Raw genomic sequence first — 20459 nt, 5'->3', positions numbered from 1 at the left:
TGATGGGGCTCAGTGGTGGGGAGATTCTGCTGTAGAGATAAAGGAGCCTGAACAAGAACACGGGGTCTGCAGGGCATTGGGAGGACCCCGCCTCCCTCCATCCTCCCAGGCCCTGGACTCCGCACCCAACCCCAGCCAGAACCCCAGACACCCCTGTGTGCCACGGGCCAGCCTGGCCAGGAGGTGGGGGAGGGAAGTCTCTGTTCTGGCTACAAACAAGCCCATGTTCTTCTCAGCTCCCCGCCGGACAGTGGGGACCCAGGGCCTCTGCCAGGCCCCCCAGAGCGGCCTCCAGGGACCCTGAAGGTGCAGGGCTGAGAGCACCGTGGCCTGGGAGGGGTGCCTGGGCCCGGGGAGTCTGCAGACCCGGCGGCCCCTGCCTCCTTCTCACCTCCCCATGTGAGCCTGGCTGTCCACGGAGCCAGGCAGGGATCACAGGGGCAGCTCGGCCGAGCTCCCCAGACAGACCCTGCTCCCAGCCACTGACCCAGGAAGGTAGAGCCGGTCAGGCCAAGAAGGGCATCCAAGCGCCAAGGTGACTTGCATCCTCAGTGAACCAGGGGTGGGGTGGGGCTCATGTCCTGCACGTGGCCGAGACCCCCAACAAGATGCCCCCAGAGCCTCAGGGCACTGGAGGGGGACACTCAGGGGGATGCAAACTGCCGGAGGGTCCAGGAGGAGACGGCAGTCCCGTGACCCCTCACACCCTCCAAGCTTATTTATTTAAAAAAAACCTACTGAGAACAGAGGACAAGGAGGGCTGATGCAGAGGCACTGTCTCCACGAGGTAAGAAAGGCTGGAGGCAGCTGAGCAGCCTGGGGGGGCCACACGGAGGCCGGAGACACGAAAGTCAATGCACCCGGGCGCTGCCGACCACTGGGAATCTAAGAGGGTGAATGACCCCCATCAGCACAGCGGGCGACACAATCAGGAGGGGACCCCGCCACTGGGGAGAGAAGCCGGGGGAAGGGGGGGCCGAGGGACACGAATGAGGGGTGGCTGCGCCTTCTCCTGACAGAGGGAAGCCCGTCGGCCAGCCAATTCATCCATATTTATCTGTTGAGTGGAATTCAAGTAAAACATCCATTTTTTAAATTTAGGTGAAATTTATAAAACATAAAACGAACCATTTTTAAGTGCAGAATTCAGAGACATTCAGCACATTCACAGTGCTGTGCAACCACATCCTGTATCTGGTTCCAGACATTTTGAACCCTCAAAGAGACCCCGTCACCATCTGTGGTCACTCCCTGTCCCCTCCTCCCACCCCTGGCGCCCATCGATCTGCTGTCTGTCCCCGTGGGTCAGCCTGTTCTGGACATTTCACAGAAATAGACTCACGCACCACGTGGCCTTCTCCGTCTGGCCTCCCTCACTGAGCACGCCGTCCTCAGGCTCATCCAGGTCGCCGAATGTGTCAGGATTTCACTCCTTCTTGTGGCCGAATAACATCCCACGGTCTAGATGAAGCGGAGTTTGTTTATCCGTCATCCGTCAATAAATATTTGGGGTGTTTCTCGAATGAGGCCATTATGGGTGTGCTATTATGAACATTTGGGCATAAAATCCATTTTTTTCACTTTAAAAAATAATGTTGGAGAGAACCTGGAAGAACGAATACGCAGAAGGAACCTCGAGGATTGTGACCCAGCTCCGTTTTGTGGGGACACTTGTCCTAGTCGATACTGAAATAGAGTTTGAAGATGTAACTATGAATGCAGTGGGCACCAGTCAGGGACAAATGGAAGCCCCAAGGTCTGTCATCCCAGAGGACAAGGGAGCGTGCACGTGCCAGCAAAGCCGGAGGCTGCGAGGAGGGGGATGTCCATCGGAGGTTCGCCTCCTGTGCCAAGGCAAACTGCAGTTGAGTGAAAGAGTCATCAGCAAGGCAATCATTACAGATACATGGGATACACACCCACAGGCACAGCAGCATCATTCAGAAGAGCCAAAATGTGGAAACAACCCAAGTGATCTATCGATGATGGACAGATAAACAAATGTGGTACCCACAGTGGAATATCACTGCTACGACCTGGCTGAACCTGAGGACACGAGGCTCAGGGAAATGAGCCAGACACAGAAAGACAAACGCCGTGTGATTCCACTCATAGGAGGCCCCTGGAGGAGTCAAATCACAGAGATGGGGAGCAGGACGGTGGGGGGCCAGGGGCCTAGGGAGGCAGCTGGGGGATTGTTTAGTGGGGACAGTTTCAGTTTTGCGAGATGCCCAAGTTCTGGAGATGACGGTTGCACAGCAGCATGAGTGTAATTAATGTCACGGGACTGTGCACTTCAAGTGGTGACGGTGAATTTTATGTTGTGTGTATTTTACCACGATTAAAAAAATATGTGGGGATATTTAACTAATCTCTGGATGGGAAAGACTTCTCGATTCTAAAGAGAGTGGAAGAATTCCCCAAGTAGACGAGTGATGGGTTTGACTTTGTAAAAACAGGAAGCAGGGTTCTATATCAATCCTGAAGCCAAAATGCAAAACACAGGGAAGCGCTCCTGCCCTGGGGAGCCACGGGGGGCTTCCTGCCGTCAGAGAGCCTGCACAGACAGACAGATGAGAGGACAGGCAAGGAGTAAACCCATCGTGGTCACCATGGGCCCAGGGGTGCTCCTTCCAAACCCCCCAGAGTGTCGGCATCTAGATAGTCTTCTCTCCAGGCTGCCTGGTCAGCACCGTCACCTGTGTCCCTCAGGGAACATGTGGGCAGGGCCTGGTGGGGGACCCAGGTGGAGCCCCCAGCTTGGCCAGCTCCCAACAGGGTGGCCTCGGAGGAGCATGGACAGACCCATCGTGCAGAGGGCCGGGCGAGGCCACAACCTGGTGTGGGAAGTTCTGTCGCCCCATGTCCACCCCTTCCCGTCACACCGACCCCTGTGGAGCTTCCAGGCTTCCTCTGTCCTGCAGTGGGGAGCCCAGCAGGGTGCAGGAAGAAGGGAGGGTCAGGGCTCAGTCACTGGCCACCAGGTGGCTGCTGCCTCGGCTGAAGGAAGCCCCTTGGTCTCCTGGTTCTGATACCCCATCCCCCACCCTTGGGACGTAAAGCCCCAACATTGTCAGCCCAGGGCACTGTGCCACCCACCGCCCTGCAAAGTGTCCTTTAATTAAAGTTCCTCAAACTGCGCACATGGATGGGGCTGCCCGCAGAGTGGGGACGGGGTGCGGCAGACATTGGGGCAGCGGGAGCCACGAGGGCTGTCGGGCAGAAGAGAGACACGGCCGGTGCCCCCTGCCCAGTGCTCACTTTCTTCCACTGAGAACCAGCCCTGCGGACAGCCCCAGAAGGACTGTGCCCCTTCCCCTCAGGGCACCCCTGCCCTGCACCCACAGCCCAGAGCAACTCACACACATGAATGTGGCCTGGAGGATGGATACTGGCCCGTGGGTGCAAATGTCGGGGATCAGATTGGCTTAGGAAGGGCCTCAAGCCCCTCTCTCGAGGCAGCCGCCTGAGGAGGGATGTTTGCTTGGGCGGAGTCCCTGCCCCCCCAGTGCTGGGACCCACCCAGGCACCTAGATGGTGCCCCTTGATCCCCGTGAGTGAGAATCTGGCAAATGCACAGCTGTCACCACCATCTCCAGATATGTAGCCTGACGGAGGGGAGAGAGTGGGCCTGGGACCGGGAGGGGCCAGGGCCCTGGAGGGAGGTGAGAGCCCCAGGGCAGGGAGGGGCAGAAATGGGGAACCCCCCCTCAGGCTCCTGGGCAGTCACAGGACCTTCAAGGTAAGGTCCCCCACCTGGCAGAGTGCCCACCACTTAATGTCACTCAATTATTCACTCAACAAACACCCTTCAGGGCCAGGGTGGCCAGACCAGCCCTCAGGAGCTGGGATGGCATAAGCCAGTCTGCACAGAACAGGACAGTGTGCTTGGCTGCAACAGAGGGGAGCCGGCAGTGTTGGGGTTGGGGACCCCTGTCGCCAGGGCTGGAGGAGGGTCACAGACTCAGGTGTCCTTCCAGGTCCTCCTTTCCACCCAGCCCTTGAGATCCAGGGTTCTGCAGGGGCCTGAGAGGTGACCATCGAAGATCCTATTCCCAATGCCATTCAGTCTCCCTGACCCCACCAGAGGACATCACAGCCCCCTCGGTCCCCAGGTTCCTGTGGGAAGTCCTTCCTGGTGTCTGCCCGTGGTCCGCCCATCGTCCTGTCACAGGACATCCAAGGAGGGTGGGCTCTTCTGACCCCTCCTCAGGACCCCACCCAGGGCACCCGACACCCCTCCTGCCGATGGGGATTCAGCTGGGAGGAGCCGCCACCCGCCGGGGCCTGTGAGCACAGCCTCGCTCAGCCCCCGGGATGGGCCAGACTCAGTTTCCTTCACTGTTGGGGTACAAGACCGGCTCTGCCTGTGGGAGCTGCGCCCTGATCACCCGCCCTCCCACTCGTGCCCCACCCTGCCAGGCAAACAGACCCCTCCTGCCTCTGCCCCCATCCCGGAGGCACCGCGTCCTGGCCCCGGGCCGGATTTCCTGAGCAAGGTCACTCCGGGAGCCACTGGAGCCCAGCGGCCAATAAAACCCATTGATGCGGACAGAAAGCCCATAAAGTCGTCACCCCCCCAGAGGGTGTTTGCTCTATGTCCCCCCCCACTCCCAATCAGGGCCTGGGGATGCCGGACCTGCAGGCAGTGTGGAGGCTCTGGGGCCCCGACAGCTGTCCCCAGCCTGCGCTGGGTACAGGAGGGCAGCGGCCTGGCCAGGATGTGTTCCCGTGTCCACTGGCTCCCAGGGCCCATGCTCCTCCTGGCACACTCATGGCCCTGTCCCGTGACAGATGCTCGGGGGTGTCCAGGTCCTCGTTCCCTCCAGCTCCATGCCCCATCCCCCCTGGGGGCTTCAAGGACTGTCCACGCTGGTCAAGCCTCGTTCCCCACGTCCACCTAGACCCAGCGTCCACGGCTGCCTGGAGTCTCACGGAACATCCCACAGGTTCCCCCGCCCACTGGGTCCACACACACATGCACACGCACACGTTCACACCCCACAAGGGCAGGAGCCGGTCAGGACACTGCTGGCGTCTGTCGTCCCCATGCTGGCGCGGCCCTGGGGAGGGAGCTCGCGATGTCGGATCAATTGGGAGAAATTGATCTGGGCAGAGATTTCTGAGCCATCTGCTCGCTCCCCAAAGTCATTCTGAGCAGATGTACTTTGTATCCACATCCTGGGGGAGGCCTGACCGTGTAGGGGAGGCACAGGGTGAACAGGCCTCAGTTTCTCCCTGGGCACCCTGCCTCGCTCTGGGATGCTGTCCCTAGGGCAAGTCAGGAATGGGTTTGGTCACCAGTACCTGCTGACTCTGATTCCAGGCTCTGGAATGGAGGAGCTGTCCCCCTGCGCCCCAAATTGAGCCCAGGAGGGATGGAGACTCAGCCTGGAGCCCTGGAGGCTGCTGGGTCCCCACCCACCCAGGAAGAGGGTCCCCAACCAGTCTCCCACTCCCAGCCCCGTCCTGGGGCCTTGAGGGGAAACACCACTCCCCCCTTCCAAGCTGGTTTACACCTCTGCTTTGTTACGTCTAAGTGACCCAGCTGCCCACTTCCAGCCAGGGGTCCGCCCACCCCCACCCCAGGCTCCTCCATCCACTGCCTCTGATTTGCACCAGCTTCGATCGGCTCCAGGGACAATATTTGCTTTGGGAAAGAGTCAAACATTTATCCTCTCGTTTATTCAGGAGAGCGGCTGTCACACACAAGCGCCCTCATTATGCGATGGTGTTCCCAGGGCTTGGCCTCTGTCTGGCCAGTGCTCAGGCCCGGGCAGCGTGGACCAGGCCTGTCCCCTGCCCAGTACATCTCTGCCTGCTCCCTGTGCCCTCCTGGGGGTCAGGGTCCTGCTCTGGGAAGACCCAGGAAGCCCGAGCCAAGATGGGGGTGGCACCGGGCAGGGCTATCCCAGATGGGGGCCCCGCGGGCTGAGTGAGCCCCCAACTCTGACCCTTCTCCTTCCAGCCTCAGAGAGAGGCCCAAGGCCCCGGGCTCCCAGCAAAGCGTGGGCATCTTCCAGGGACCCACAGGCCTAGTGGCGGGAGGAGCTGGCGTTTCTGGGGGTGGATAAGACCACTCTTGTCCAGGGACGCAGAATTCCTCAGGGGCCTGGCATTTGCTGGTGTTTTCACGCCTACACGGCACTACCTTTCCAAGCCGCCTGCTATTTGCGCTGGGAGGCGGCTCCCCCACTGCCGTCTGGATATTTCTCTTCTGCTCCTATCCACTCTCCCTCCCGGGCCGGAGCCCCTGCTGAAAGCAGAAGAGCCGGCTGCAGCTTCCTGCGTCCTTGCCTGCCCCTCCCCAGGAGGGCCTCTCGCTGTGCTCCTGGGGACACCTGTGTCACCCCCGAAGCCTGGGGGCCTACTCTCCACCCCTGACCTCAGCCCCTTCGCTCTCCCTCTGCACTTGCTGCCCTCCCCACTCGCTTCCACGGTGGGACCAACGGAGCCCCGCCCAACCTCAGCAGCCTCCTGGGACCATGCCTGCAGCCAGCCAGGAAGGGAGAGACAGTGACGGGGATGGGTGGCAGGGCGGATGGGGGCTCGAGGACAGGAGAGCTCAGCAGGCCTGGCTGTCTCCCCTGGAATGCCAGTGCACTCGCTGCCGGGGGGCCGTGTGCAGCTTCACACCTGCCACCCCCAAAGTCAGCACAGCCATAGGTCCTGAGAGCTCTGGGGTAGAGACCGCAGCCCAGCGCCTTCTGGCTCTTCAGTTTCACAGAGCAGCACCTGATGCTGACCAGGGGACACAGGGCTGATGTGTGGGGGGTACATGTGATAAGAGGGTGGAGGCCGGGCAAGCCATCACCAGCTCACACCGATGGTCACTCCCGCAGCCTGAGGACAGGACTGGAGGGTCAGGATGCCCTGACTGTTGCCCGGGACACCCAGGCCTGTCCTACCCACCCCCTAACATCCCGGGACCTGGCCTGCATGGCGACAACAGACTGGTGAAAGTGACAGCTTGTCACTGCAGGACCAGGACCACCCATGGTCCTCACACCACAGGGAACCTCCAGGCCGCTGAGGGGGTCAGCTGGGCAGGCCCCCGAGTCTTGGGGGAGTGTTCTGCCTGGGAGAACGAGACCAGACAGGGGCAGGAGCCACCCGGTGCCGCCCGCCCACGGCCCTCACAGCTTGCTGGTCTGCATGAGCCCATTGGCCTCGGAGCTGCGGGCGGGTAGCGTGGCCTCCTCTGGGCGGCCACCCTTGTCAGGCCGAGGCTCCGTGGCATCTGCGTCCTCAGCACCTGAACCCTTGCGGAGGCACAGAACCTTCCGGAAGCTCTGGCGGAAGTTGTCAGAGAGGAAGCCATAGAGCACGGGGTTGGCGCAGCTGTTGGCGTAGGACAAGATGACCACGAAGAAGTAGGCGCCGGCAGAGGCGGGCTCCTCGGGCAGGACGAAGGCCAGGTTGACGATGTTGACAATGAAGAAGGGCAGCCAGCAGCCCACGAACACCACCACCACCACCACCACCATGCGGGTCACCTTGCGCTCCGACCGCCGCCTCGTGGAGCCCACGCGCACGCCTGACGCCTTCACCTTCACCACGATGAGCAGGTAGCACAGGCAGATGACGAGCAGCGGCCCGAAGAAGCCCAGGACGGACGTGTAGATGATGAAGACGGCACCCCACAGGCCCACGGGCTCCGGCCAGCTGAGGTTGCAGGTGTTCCAGCCCTCCTGGATGTCTGCGAAGATGACCAGCGGCAGCGACATGAGCAGCGAGAAGGCCCAGACTGCGGCGCTGGCCAGCTTGGCCACCCTCGGGCGGCGCCAGCGGGTGGAGCGGATGGGGTGGACAATGGCCAGGTAGCGGTCCACGCTCATGACGGTCAGGCAGAAGATGCTGGTGAACTGGTTGATGCCGTCCAGCGTCATGACCAGGCGGCACAGGACGTGGCCGAAGGGCCAGTAGGAGATGGCGTTCTGCGTGGCCAGGAAGGGCAGCCCCAGCATGAGCAGCACGTCGGCCACGGCCAGGTTGAGGATGTAGATGTTGGTGACCGTCTTCATCTTGGCATGGCGCAACACCACGTAGATGACCAGCGTGTTGCCGCCCAGCCCCGCCACGCACACTAGCAAGTACAGCACGGGCACCACGACCGCCCGGGCCCCCGGCGAGGGTGCTGGCCCCACCAGCGTCCCGTTCTCGCCACCTCCACTGGTGGCCGCTGAGGAGGTGTTCCAGCTGGCCAGTGCGGAGGCCGGGGACAGAGGCTCCATCGCGACACTGAGGGCAGGGCTGGTGCGTTGTCTTCTCTGCAAGAGAAGAGGAGGGGATGCGGGGACCATTAACCGGACAGCCAGGCACTTCCTCTCCCGTGTCCGCCCTGCCTGCCGGTGAGGCACAGGATTACCCCACGGCATCGGGTAAACACGATTACTCGTGGTCGACTCCCTGGGAATCACGTTAAGCAAATTGTTTGGAAAACAAGCCCAGAGAGGAAGGAGCACATCTGCCTGTGAGCCGAGGCGTCGTCTGTCGATGCCCTGATGGCTTCCGGAGACATAACCGTCCCCAAACCGTCCATGGCCTCCCAGCTTGGCCATGGCCACCCTTGCGTCTGCATCTGGTCTTGCTGAGGCTCATGGAGCCCTGGGGGCAGCACTGCCACCCCTAACTGGCAACAAAGGGACTGAGGAAGGCAGGAGTCACCTCCCCAGGGACCCACAGGATGGGTGGAGAGGGACAGACTTGGCAAGCCCCTCACACCCAGCCAATGCCACCCACCAAGCCCTGCTCTCCTGGGCGGCCCCAAAGCCGGACTCTGGGTGGCCTTCTGGAACCGTCAGGAGGGGCTGGGCTTTCTGTGTGGCCGAGAAGCCAGACTTCAGGCTGCAGAGGCTCTGCCAGTGTCCACCTCGCTCTCGGGAAAGCTGCCTCCTGGGAAGGGGCGTCTGTGCCACCCCCGGCACAGCCCTGGCCGTGTGGCCGAGCAGCCTTGGCCTCACTGCCCCCTGCCAGCCCCTGTCCAGCCCATCCACCACAGCATGGACGTCACTGGGCCAAGGAGACGACCTGGAACAGCTGGGGGAAACGCACATGTGTGTGCGCACGCGTGGGTGTGCAGGGCAAGCCCAACCCTGGGAGAGGGCGTGTGGAAGGGGAAGCTGGGGAGAACAATGGAACGCAAGGGGTTTTGCAGGGAAAGAGCCGAGGCAAAGATGGGGGAATGGTAATGCCCGTGGTGCAGGGTGACAGGCATACATATTCCTTACACAGCTTTCATCCTTCTCCATGTGTCTGAAACAGTCCATCACGATGATGATGCTCAACAGGAAATGCCTCCATGGATGGGAGGGGGAGGGGAGAGGGCAGGCGGGCAGGGCTGGGGCCTTGGCCACACAAAGTAGGGTGGGGGTCCAGCAGGGAGGCTAAGTGCCCCCAGGGACCCAGACAAGGACCTGCGAGGGGCTGGAAAGGGCGGCGATGCCCCAGCAGGGTCCCTCAGGCCCAGCAGCACCCAGGGCTTCTCAGAACTCACGACACCCTCCAGGAGGCCCGGAATCAACCACACTGACAACGACAGAAAGGATCCTCTGCTCCCAAAGGGCAGACACACCAGAATTTCCAGGTTCACTGGGCCAACTGACACCAGGAAACGTGAACACGACCAAGAACATCGCCAATGGGCAGGTGGACGGGTGGATTCATTTCAGGTGAAGTAAAAGCCATGTGACAACAAGAATGCCTGAGACACATTTCTATGTGTTTAGCATCCTCAGCAAGGCGTGGATAAAAATATTATGAACTAAATTTGGCTTCTGTCTAAGAAGTAAAACGAACAAGTGTCTATTTTTGAAAATTACAACTCTTGGGTATGAAAAATTATCATTTGGACAAAAAAAATAAAACAACACACAAAAGTCAGGATCAACGCCAGTCTGGATGCAGTTGGAGAGAGAATTGGCAAATCGGAGGAGGGGCTGAGGGAGGCCCCCAGAGCGTGGCACTGAGGCCAGGAGCCTGCAGGGGGCTGGGAGGGCCAGGGGGCAAATGCGTCATTCAGGTGGAAGGCTGGCCACAGACAAGAGTCCTGCTCGAAAGCACCAACCCTTCCCCAGAAGGATAAAGTAAAAATGCAACAGCATCAGAGCCAACCTCCGGAGCATCAGTGATAAAAGACGGCCTTATGGAGGGACAAGACAAAACCCATGAGGAGTGAGGATCCAGACAACAAGTCCCACCGGCCACAGGAGCCACGGAGGCAGCTGGAGAGAGAAACGCCATCACCCTGGATCCCCACCTGGATGGGATGTTGTGACCTGATGTGAGGTGTGTGACAAAACCTCTGTTAAAAAAGGTCAAAGTTTGATGTTGGGGATCACTGCATTTCAAGACAAAGCTGGGGTCCCTCAGGCAGCCTGCTGGGCCCTCAGTCAGAAGGGGTGCTCCTGGGTTGGGGGAACCCGCCCTTCCCGGGTATTTTACCTGCGTCTGTGCCCAGCGGGGAGGAGGGCCTCCCGGGATACTCAGAGATGGGTGACCTGCAGGATCGCTCTGCAGGCAGGGAGTCAGGCTGCTGATCTCTGTTCCTGGGACCTGGTGCAGAGGAGGCCCTGCTCATATTTAACAAAGCAATAAAAAATTTAAAATAATGTTTGAAGCTCCCTTGAGGTGCTGGTGGGGTATGACTTCTACCAGGACGCTGGTCTGGAGACAGCCGGGTGGGCTGTGTGCATGTCGAGGTGGAGAGTCCTGGGGGCCGCACCTCTCCCCAAAAACACCCAAGGAGAGGCTTCCGGCCCATTCTGCGTGGGACCCAAGGGGGCTGGGTGGGGAGGAAGTCGCAGCCCCCCGAGGAGTTTTGTTCACCCACAGAGAGCGGGGTCTCAGACGCGGCCCCAGCATGGGGCCTGGATGCGTTTGATGCTAAATCAGGAATGTGCTCTCGGCTGCTCAGGGCGCCTCCAGGGCCACTGCCCGGCGCCCGGCCGCCCAGGACCCTGAGCGGGCTGCGCAGAATGCCAGGCACCCCTGCTGTCCCCCCAAACGCCCCAACTCCCGACCGACTTCAGAGCGGCGAGGAGCTAAATCAGGCCGCGCTGCTGTACCCGCGCTCGGAACATAATTCCGCAGGAGCCATTATTCAGAAGCGGCAATCTTCTTAGTCACAGAAATTGCACACTCGTGGGAAAACCATCCCTGGGGCCCTTTTCCCTGTGGGTGGGGGATGCAGCAGGGGTGGGCTGTGCAACGGACTGTGAGCCAATGCTGGGGGCTTCCCCATCCAGGAGGGATCTTGTGGGGAACAGACCCCGTCTTCACCCTGCCCCAGCCACCCCCACACACTGGCCCAGTGATCCTGGGCAAGTCATGTCGTGTCTCCAAGCCCTGGCTTCCTGTAATCAGTGACTCCTACAAACTGCAATGTTGTGAAGCAGATGAAATAAGCTCGGGTGTGCAGGACGCAGTGTGCAGCACCTGGCTCACTGCCGGTGCTGCCCGCTCGCCTGCCCCAAACAGCCCGGCACCTCCTGCCCACCGTCAGGAAAGGCACCTACCCTGGGCAACACGGAGGAGGGGGCTTCCCAGGGGCTTGGGGACAGGGACGAGTCAATGCTCAAGTGCTCTGTGCCTGGGCGGGAGGTCCAGCCTGCACCACTCCAAGCCCTCCCAGGCTAGCCTGATATCAGGTCAGTGGGAGGGAGCCGGCATCCCCCATCCATGGGCAGCTGCCGCTCGGAGGAGTCGAGTCTCCGTGCTCCTGGGGCCCATGCCTCACCTGGGAGGCTGCGGATCCACAGGTGCTCCCTTGACCTGTGTAGGGCGGGGGCAAATGTGGGGGATGGCATGGCTAAGAGGACAGGCCCCAGCACCACCCCAGGGCCCTGGATCCAGGCCTGCCGCCCCTGTGGGAGGACCTTGCTCTGGTGTGCAGCCAACTCCTGCTCCTTCCCCAAATATGCTCCGGCCGTCCTTATGGCAGCCTGTGGTCAGGGGCTGTACCCTCTCCCCAGGAGGGGGACACTGAGGTGGGTGTGGGCAGCTCTGTGCAGCAACAGGGAGGCCAGGCCAGCAAAACCACCTCCTCAGGGTCTTGGTGGGGTCTGCACACCCTCAAGACCACGTTTCACCCCCAGCAAACTTTCTTGGAAATCTGGGTTGTTATTTTGCCGGGAACGAATGGTGGTGAGTCATTGTCATTGGTGCTATGGACCACCTTGTGCCCGGAGGCTCCCAAGTGGTTGGCTGTCCCCAGGAACCTGTTCTTCAGTGGCGGCTCATCAGCAGCCAGCGCAGCCTCAGAGTCTGGACAGCACTGGCTCCAGCCCTCACCCTCACCCAGGACCCAGGGTGGCTGGCAGACCAGGGACAGTGGGCCAAGCAGGTGGGCAGGTGAGGGCCCTGCCGGGAGCCTGGGTGGGGAAAGGGCACACAGGTGAACTTCCAGGGCTGTGTTCCCTTCTGGGGAGGCTGCAAGAGGGCTCCAGAGCACAGGTTCCAAGCCCTGGAGAGGTGAGGGCTCCGTATCCAGCAGGCAGGGGCAGCCCCATCTCCTCCCCAGGTCAGGGTCACGCAACTGCTGGAGTCCCCGGGGCCAAGCAGACCGTGCGCCGGCCGACAGGCCCCTGGAGCTGGCCCCAATGCCTACAGTCTTCCCACCACCTCCCCCCGGTCGAAGGGCAGACCCCACCTCTACCGGCCAGCTCAGACCGGCTCCCGCGCGCACCCCCACGGCTCCTGCTCCCTCGGAGTTCCGCTTTCCACACCCACCCCCATCCACACCCACCCCCCATCCACAGCCTCTGAGCAAGGGAGCTAACCCTCCCCAGACGCACCGCCTACCCTTCACCAGCCCCAGGACAAACCCCACTGTGGCGCCCACCACGGGGATGTCAGGCCGGGAGGGGCGCGGTGAGCAGTGTCCCTGCGGCTTCTGCCTGGACCCTGGCGCACAGGGCCCAGAGGCCGGAGGATGGCGAGGGCGAGGGCGAGGGCAGCGAGGTTTCGGGAGGGGATGGAGGGGCTGAGACTGGAGAGCAGACGGAGGGGAGGGGAGGGACCCCGCGCGGCAGCAGAGGTGCATAGGGGGCTCGTGGGGGACAGGGCGAGCCGCAGCGAGGAGAGCACGGCGGGACCCCAGGCCAGGGCAGCGCGGGGCTGCACGCAGGGTGATGAGACCCCCGCAGAGGATAACAGGGACCTGAAGCGGGACACCGGCGAGAGCGGAGGGCAGGGGCGCGGGTGCGGGGGCGCAGCACTCACCTGCGGTGGCGGCGGCGGCGGCGCCCTCTGGCCCGGGGAGCCGAGTGCCGCGCTGCGCTCGCTCGGGGCTCGGGGCACCGGCGGGGCGGGGCGCGGGGCGGGGCGGGGGGCGGGCGCTCGGCTCCCCGGGCCCCAAGCCCGTCCGCCTGTCTCCGGTCCCAAAGCCTTCGCATGTTTGCCCGCAGCCCTTGTCCCGTCGCGGCGAGTGGGTGACAGCGGCGCCCCACCTCCTTTTCTGTCCGTCTGGTCGCAGATCTGAGCTCGGAGGGGCTCCTGCAGCCAGCACGACGGGGGCGGAGGGGCCGGAGCGCACTCCCGGGAGTCCGAGGTGGATCAGGAGAGTCCTGCCTCCGGGGAGAAGCGCTGGAGGCGTCTGCTCTGACGGATGCGGCCGGCTGTGCTGCAGAGACGGTCAGCGGCGTGGCCGAGGGGCAGCAGGAGGCCCCAGCTGGTGGGGTGGTTTTGGGGTTCCCAGCATGCTCCCTTCATTCTGGGGTCTCCCGTTAGCAGGCATGAGAGCCCCCCTTGCCCATCAAAACAGGCCCCCCCCCCCCACCGTCTCACACCTAGGGTGGCCAAATTGGCAGGTCGGCCGAGAATCTGCATTTCTGACAAGTTTCCGTGTGCTGCCATTGCTGCTGGCTGGGGCCCCGCTGTGACAGCCACTGACTTTGACAAGTAGTATGAGCTCCTCATGTCCACTAGGCACCGAGAGCTGGGTGGGCATTTGGACAGTACCCTACACGGGATGCAGCCCCGAGCTTGGGGAGCCCAGCTGCTGGCTGAATGACACTCCGTGCTGGACACTCTGTCTAGAGGCCTGAGGGCACACAGCCAACCCCTGGCCCCACTGTGGCCCCTTCCAGTGACATCGGGATCCTTCCAGGCCTGGCGCTGGGCCTGGGCCCCTGGGGCTGCCGGGACAGGGCAGCCTGTGGGAGGAGCCCCTGCTCGGGGGCAGAACCCAAGGACCCCTAGTTCACCTCCGCCCCCTCACACACTCCGAACCTTCCACTCACTCTGCCCTGGCTGAACTGGGCTTTGCTCTGGAGACCTCCCTTCCGCCAAGATTCAGCTGGAGCCAGGCGCTGGGGAGGGGCTACAGGCTGGGTCCCAGGGCCCCTCCCCAGAATCTGCCTCCTGTAAGCCCTTCACCCTCTCGCCCTCTCTGGAGGGTCCCGCGTGGGAGTTGGTGCCCAGTGGATGGGTGCTTGGTCCAGTCATAGCCCAGCACCAGGCTGGGATGCCTCTGACACTCTAACACCCAGGTGGTCTCACCTGGGTCCTCCTGGGGGCTCTGATGGGAAAGGAGAGAAGGTGCCCAGAGATGTGGCCGTCCCCTCCAAGGCTACCTTCCCCCCCCACCCCGTCACCCAGTGCTCCTAGCAAGAGTCTCCTCGCCCTTCAGCCCCGAGTTCTGAGACTGCACACCACCCCCTGCCCCAGGAGGATCAAGTGAGGTGAAGCCTGGGGACACTCTGCAGAGGTCATGCCCAGCACGGGCAAGGAGGGCAAGGATTAGTGGCAGCTGGATGCCATGGCAACAGGGCAATGCCCGATGGACTCCCCAGAGGCCATCTCTGACCCCTCGCTTGGGGACCCCACCTTAGCTGTGAGTTCCATCATAGCTTGTGATTCACCCTTTCCAGAGGCTGAGGCCTTGGAGGCTGCTGGACATGAAGTCTGCCCCCTCCTGCCCTCCAGCCACTCTGCATCCCTGCCCCCCCGCCCATGCCAGGCTTGGCCACCGCTGCTGAGGCTGCCCGTGATTATTCAACAGCGATGGAGGCTGACTCCAGTTCACCTGGAAACACCCCGGAGGCCCCTTGTCTGTGTTCCCAGGAAGGTCCCCAGGCTGGGGCGGGCCCTGGGGTGGGGGTGAGACACTCTCTGTGCTCTGGACACGCTGGCCTTCCCTCCACTCTTCGGGTGGGCTGTGCTGCCCCACACTGGCTGTTTGTCCCTTGGCCACCCACTGCTCCAGACCACATCCCCTTGGAGATGTCTGTCCTGGTTGCAGAAGGTGTGAATGTCGGTGAGTGAGCGTCTGCCCCCCACCACTCTGCAGATGCCACTGTGGGCTCACGGGAGGCACAGGGCCGCCTGCAGGGGCCTGAGCCCCTGGGAGCCTGGGGGTGGCTGGGCTGACCCTCCTGGCCATGGTTAAAATGGGGGCACATTGAATTGCAGTTTCCCAGCCTTCAGAGTGGGAGGTGGGGTGCTGTGAGGCTTCATCCCAAAGGGGCTTAGTGGGCATCACGCTGCGTCGGGCACCAGCCAGGAGCCAGGATAGAGTGGGGACCAGAGACCCAGCCCCTGGCAAAGGGGCGATGAGCCTGGCTCAGCTGGGGAAGGGAGGATGGGGAATTTGGGTGGAGTGCACCCCAGGAGACTTGGCATCCGGCGCTAGTGAGGAACCCCTGCACCCCTCGGGGCATCTTTGGCACCCTCCTGGCCCCACCCTCTCCTAGGCGGCTCTTCCCTCACCTGCCAGTTGCACAACCCTGATGAGGCCTCAGGCCCGCCCTGGGCACTCTGATTGGCTCAGCTGGGGCTGGGGTGGGGCCTGTCTCCTGAGGGCACTCTGATTGGCTCAGCTGGGGGCGGAGCCTATGCTAGCCTAGCCCCACTCCCCGCCTGGAGAAAGAGGTGGAGCCTGTCAAGTCAGGACCGGGCAGGTGTGCCTCCCCGCTGAGTCTCTCCTGGGCACTCCAGAGGGTCAACACGGCTGGAGCACCATGGCCAGACCCCCAGGTGGAGGGCACATGCCACCAGACACGAACGGGCAAAGGAAGAGGCGCAGGTGGGACACACGGTGGGGGTGCACCTGCACCTGCCCAGCCTCCTGGCACACGTGGGCCCCTCCCCATCCTGTGGCCTGGAGGGGAAGCGGCAGAATTCTGCAGGTCCTAGCTCTTCATTTGAAGAGGCTCAGAGAGGGCAAGGGGCTTCGGCGGGTGCAGAGCAATGGTGGACTAGGATCCAAGTCTCTGGATGCCGAAACTGGGCCCTGCTCAGGACAACCTGCTGTCCCTCGAATGTCGGGCTCTGCAGGGGTGAGGAGGGGACTGATGTAGGCTGTCCTGTCTTACGTGGGCTGGGATGTCCCACATGTGGCTGCTGCAGCCCAGCTGGGAGCCGCCTCATCCTAGACGGTGAGTTCCTGGGAGGCCAGGCCCAGCCTCACCTCTGGCAGGGCCTGCATGCCCAGGAGAGGCCTCTCAGAGTGACTCAGCAGCCCCACTCTTGCCAAAGACTCCCCATAAGGCACGCTGGTCTTCCCCACCTCCCCACTGGCTGCGTTGGGTGGCCCTCAGGCCATTGCTTTGGGGGGCCGGAGGCTCAGCCCAGCAGGGTGACAAAAGCAGCCGAGGCCCATCCATGCAGGTGATGTGGCTGTTTCCAGGGCCACCCTGCCTGTGTGCAGGACACCAGCCCCTCAGGCAGGGCCAAATCTGGCACTTGGGCCATGTGGCACCGAGCAGAGCCATCGGCACTGACTCAGCAGTAGGGTGTGAAGGCAGGCGAGCCATGAGAGGGAGGAGGAAGGCAGTGAGCTTCCAGAATTAGCAGACATGAGGTGGGGGCTGGTATTGTCCTGTTTACAGACAGCGTCATTGATCCAGGAGAATCACCAAGTGCCTGCCCTGAGCCCGGGGCTGTTCTGGAGGCTGAGGGCACCAGGAGAAGGTGGCAGAGCCGGGACCCAACCCTGCCTGATGTCAAAGGCTGTGGGCTTCCCTGCTGCCTGGCCAGGGAGGAGGAGGCAGATGGAGGGGGAAGTCCTGAGGTTTGGAGCCCAGGCAATGAGGAGAGGGCAGTGCTGTGGCATGGAGAGGAAATACACATCCCATTTGGGGATGCTGTGTCCCAGGGGCCTGGGCCTGTCTGCAGAGGTGCTGGAAGGCAGTGTGTCTTGGGGTCCAGAATGCTCTATGTGGCCAGGCAGAATGGTGGCCCCCTCCTCACACAGGCTGCAGTCTGCTTAGACCAGCCTCTCCTGGAGTCAGGGTGCGTCCTGCGGGCCCCGAGTGGGCTGCTGGGTTTGGGCTGCCGTGCACTTCCACTGCCCTGAACCCCTAGGGGGCAGGGGCAGGAAATGCCCAAAGGAGATGACTGGAGTTGGGGCAGCCCACTGGGGGTGGGAGACTGAATATACAGATGGACAGTGGCCAGCCACATATGACAAGGGAACTCTGATCCACAACGTGCGGCACCCAGGCGGGAGGCCCAACCACAGCCTCTGCCCAGATGGGCCAGGACTTGGTCAGTGACAGCAGCTACCCTGCGTTGTTCCTGCTTCCAACCCAGGATCAGTCAGAGAAAGCCCACTGTGCTCCCGAACCCATCACATGGGGCACCTGCTTCTAGTCGGCCGCCCTGGCCTCTGTGAGGACACACCTGCAGCTGCCCCTTTCGTCCACCATTAAGCTTTCCCCATCCCCAGCCCACCCTGGAGTCTGCCCAAGGCGGTGGCAGAGGCCCACCCCTTGTTGTGACCAGCTGTGAGTAAACGGCCTCTCTGTTCTCGCCTGGGTCTATAGCCAGTCGGTCGGAAGCACAAGGAACTACCTGGAATTGCAACTGGCATCTGAAGTGGGGGCGATCTGGTGGGGCTGAGCCCTCAATCTGTGGGATCTGATGCCATCTCCAGATAGACAGTGTCAGAATTGAGTTAAATTGCGGGATGCCTGGCTAGTGCTTGTTGTGTAGATATGTCTGGTGTCAGACGTGAAGAACTGAGCATTCCGAGGGTGGAGAAAATAGAAGAGGTTCTCCTATACAGCGTGTGACCGTGTGGTCACGCAGGGCCCCGTGCTTGGTCGAATGCTCTGCTGTGGCCATCTTGAAATTCTTAACAACTTGATCTTTGAACCAGGGTTTTGTAAGTGATGTCCGATGGCTCAGTGGTGCATGGCTGGGGGCAGAGGAGATGCATGCAATATGCCCCGTGTGCATGTGGCATCCGTGATGCCCCTGAGCACAATTCCGGTGGGGCCTCCATGCATGGAGTTTAAGACCAGAGCTGGTATAGGGGCTCCTGGGGCCACCATAACAGAGGACCATAAACTGGGGGGCTTAGGACAACATAGATGTAATTTCTCCAGTCTGGAGGCCAGAAGTCTGGAATCAAGGTGTCAGCGGGTCCACACTCCCGCCAAGGCTCTAAGGGAGAATCCACTCCTGCCCCTTCCAGCTGCTGGTGTTGGGACAACCCTTGGTGTCCCGTGGCTTGTGGCCACATCACTCCAACCTCTGCCTCCATCTTCACGTGGCCGCTTCCCTGTGTCTGTGTGTCTGTGTGTCTGTCTGCATCCTCTCCTCTTCCTATAAGGATTGGATGTAGGGCCCTCTAAACCCGGGTTGATTTCATCTTGAGATCCTTAATTACATCTGCAAGGCCCTATTTCCGAATAAGATCATGTTCTGAGGTTCAGGTGGACATGAATTCTGGGGTGTGTGTGGGGGGGGTACTTTTCAAGCTGGTACACAAGGTGAGCCTGTGGTGTCTATGACTGAGTGATCCAGGAGGGAGGGAGGGGGGGAGGCAGTGGCAGTGAGGGGCCGTGCTCTCTGTTGGAACCAGAACCTGCTGTGAAGGCACACAGAAAGACGGCAGGGCTGTTCTAAGAAACACAACAGACCGGGGCCCCATCTCATCCTTCCAGGCTATTTCCTGCGTGAGCTGGCCAGTTACAGGGAAGCGGTGGTGGAGAAGGAAAAGGGGGATGAAGGTGACACGGTTCCCTTTCCCTGGGTCCTGGCTCCCTTCCTCTCCGAGGCCCAGCAACAGGCAGGACATGTGCATCAAGGAGCGGGGTTGCGGCAGTGCTGCGCGAGTCCCACTGATCAGGTAACAACAAAACACAGGTGCAGGGACGAACCACGACGTCGACATCGAGGTGGGCGATTCGGGCAATTTCCCTGAAGGCGAGGAGAGCCACAGCTGCCTTTACAAGTGACGTCACACAGAGAGGAGGCGGAGGGTAACATCCACGTCTGTGGTTTTAGTCTCTAATGTTTCCTTACATGGAGCAACGTTAAATAACAAATGGAAACACGACCGCAGGTTGCAAGGGGCTGCGGGAGAGGCAGACGTTTTCTGTATCAGTGCCGTCAATGGCCCCACTTTCTCATCTTGCGCTGAGCCCCACAAACTGTGTAGCCGGTTAATCCGAAGGAAGAGGCGAGAAAGGAGAGGAGCAGAGAGCAGGTGGGACCAGCAGAGAGAAGAAGCAGACGCGTCTCCTGCCTGGGTGCTGTCTGGTGGCTGTGTGGGCTCTTGGCACCTAAAAGATGTGTTAGCGAGCACCAGCCTTGCAAACCAGAATGAGCAAACGAGCAGAGGACTGACCCCAAAGCAGGCTGCACACACACCCCTTCGAGGTGCCAACTCCTGCCCAGTTACTCAGTTAACAGACCCCACTGAGGGTGGGCCTGGCGTCAGTGGACATTCGCCCAATGTGGCCTTTAGCAGCCTGTGGGTGCCTTTCCCCCCTGGACTGTGCCCGCAGCGCCCAGTGGCCAGAGCCGGGTTGTCACTGCCTCCCCCACAGCCTGGCTTTAGCTGGAAGGAGATGCTGGGCCACGAGTGACCATTTCTCCAAGGCAAGAGGGCAGCCTCGGCTGAACTCAGTGAGAAGGTGGAGCTGTCAGCCAGGGTGGGCTGGCCAGTGGTGACCTGCCCCTTCTGTCCTGGGGCCTTGGTTGCAGTTCATCTCTGTCCCCACTCGGAGCCCCTTGGGCTAGAATCAGGAGCTGCGCCCTCCCCCACGACGCCCTTGATTTCTCGCCTGCCCTTGAGGACCCACAGAGCCTGCCTGGAGGGGCTTCAATCAGCGTGATGTGACAGCAGTGGCCGGCAGTGTAATGTAATCAACTCGGCTGATTGCTACAGTGACATGATGGCACTTGGTGGCATAGTGATGAGGCGCAAGTTCCAGATCTAAGGCAGGAGTGACAAACACACAGCCTTGGCCCTGAGGAGGGGCCCGGGGATGGCAGGCCTGGGGGGACAGGTGCGGGGACGGAGTCCTGGGGCTCCCACAGACACCTCCACGGCCAGCCTGCGGTGGCCTGGCTGCAGCCTGAAACCCAGGAACTGGCCCCTTTTTTAAAGTAATAGACTTCATATTTTAGGGCAGTTTTAGGTTTACAGAAAATGGAGTAGATAGTACAGAATGTTGCCCTATATCCCTGCCCCGGCGATTTCCTCTATTGGGGATCTTGCATTTGTG

At 61.5% G+C, this 20459-nt stretch overlaps 1 protein-coding gene across 1 annotated transcript; it reads right to left on the bottom strand.

The window, feature by feature from the left end:
• Positions 1-7136: 7136 nt before the first annotated feature.
• On the bottom strand, positions 7137-8234 carry SSTR5 (somatostatin receptor 5). Its single transcript, XM_046665721.1, has one exon. It carries the CDS (start codon positions 8232-8234, stop codon positions 7137-7139), a length of 1098 nt encoding a protein of 365 aa, XP_046521677.1.
• Between the last annotated feature and the right edge of the window lie 12225 nt (positions 8235-20459).

The sequence above is a fragment of the Equus quagga genome, chromosome 7, assembly GCF_021613505.1.
Source record: "Equus quagga isolate Etosha38 chromosome 7, UCLA_HA_Equagga_1.0, whole genome shotgun sequence".
NCBI classification, from domain to species: Eukaryota; Metazoa; Chordata; class Mammalia; order Perissodactyla; family Equidae; genus Equus; species Equus quagga.
Note: the sequence above shows the minus strand (reverse complement) of the source record. Positions and strands in the feature narration are given on the sequence as shown.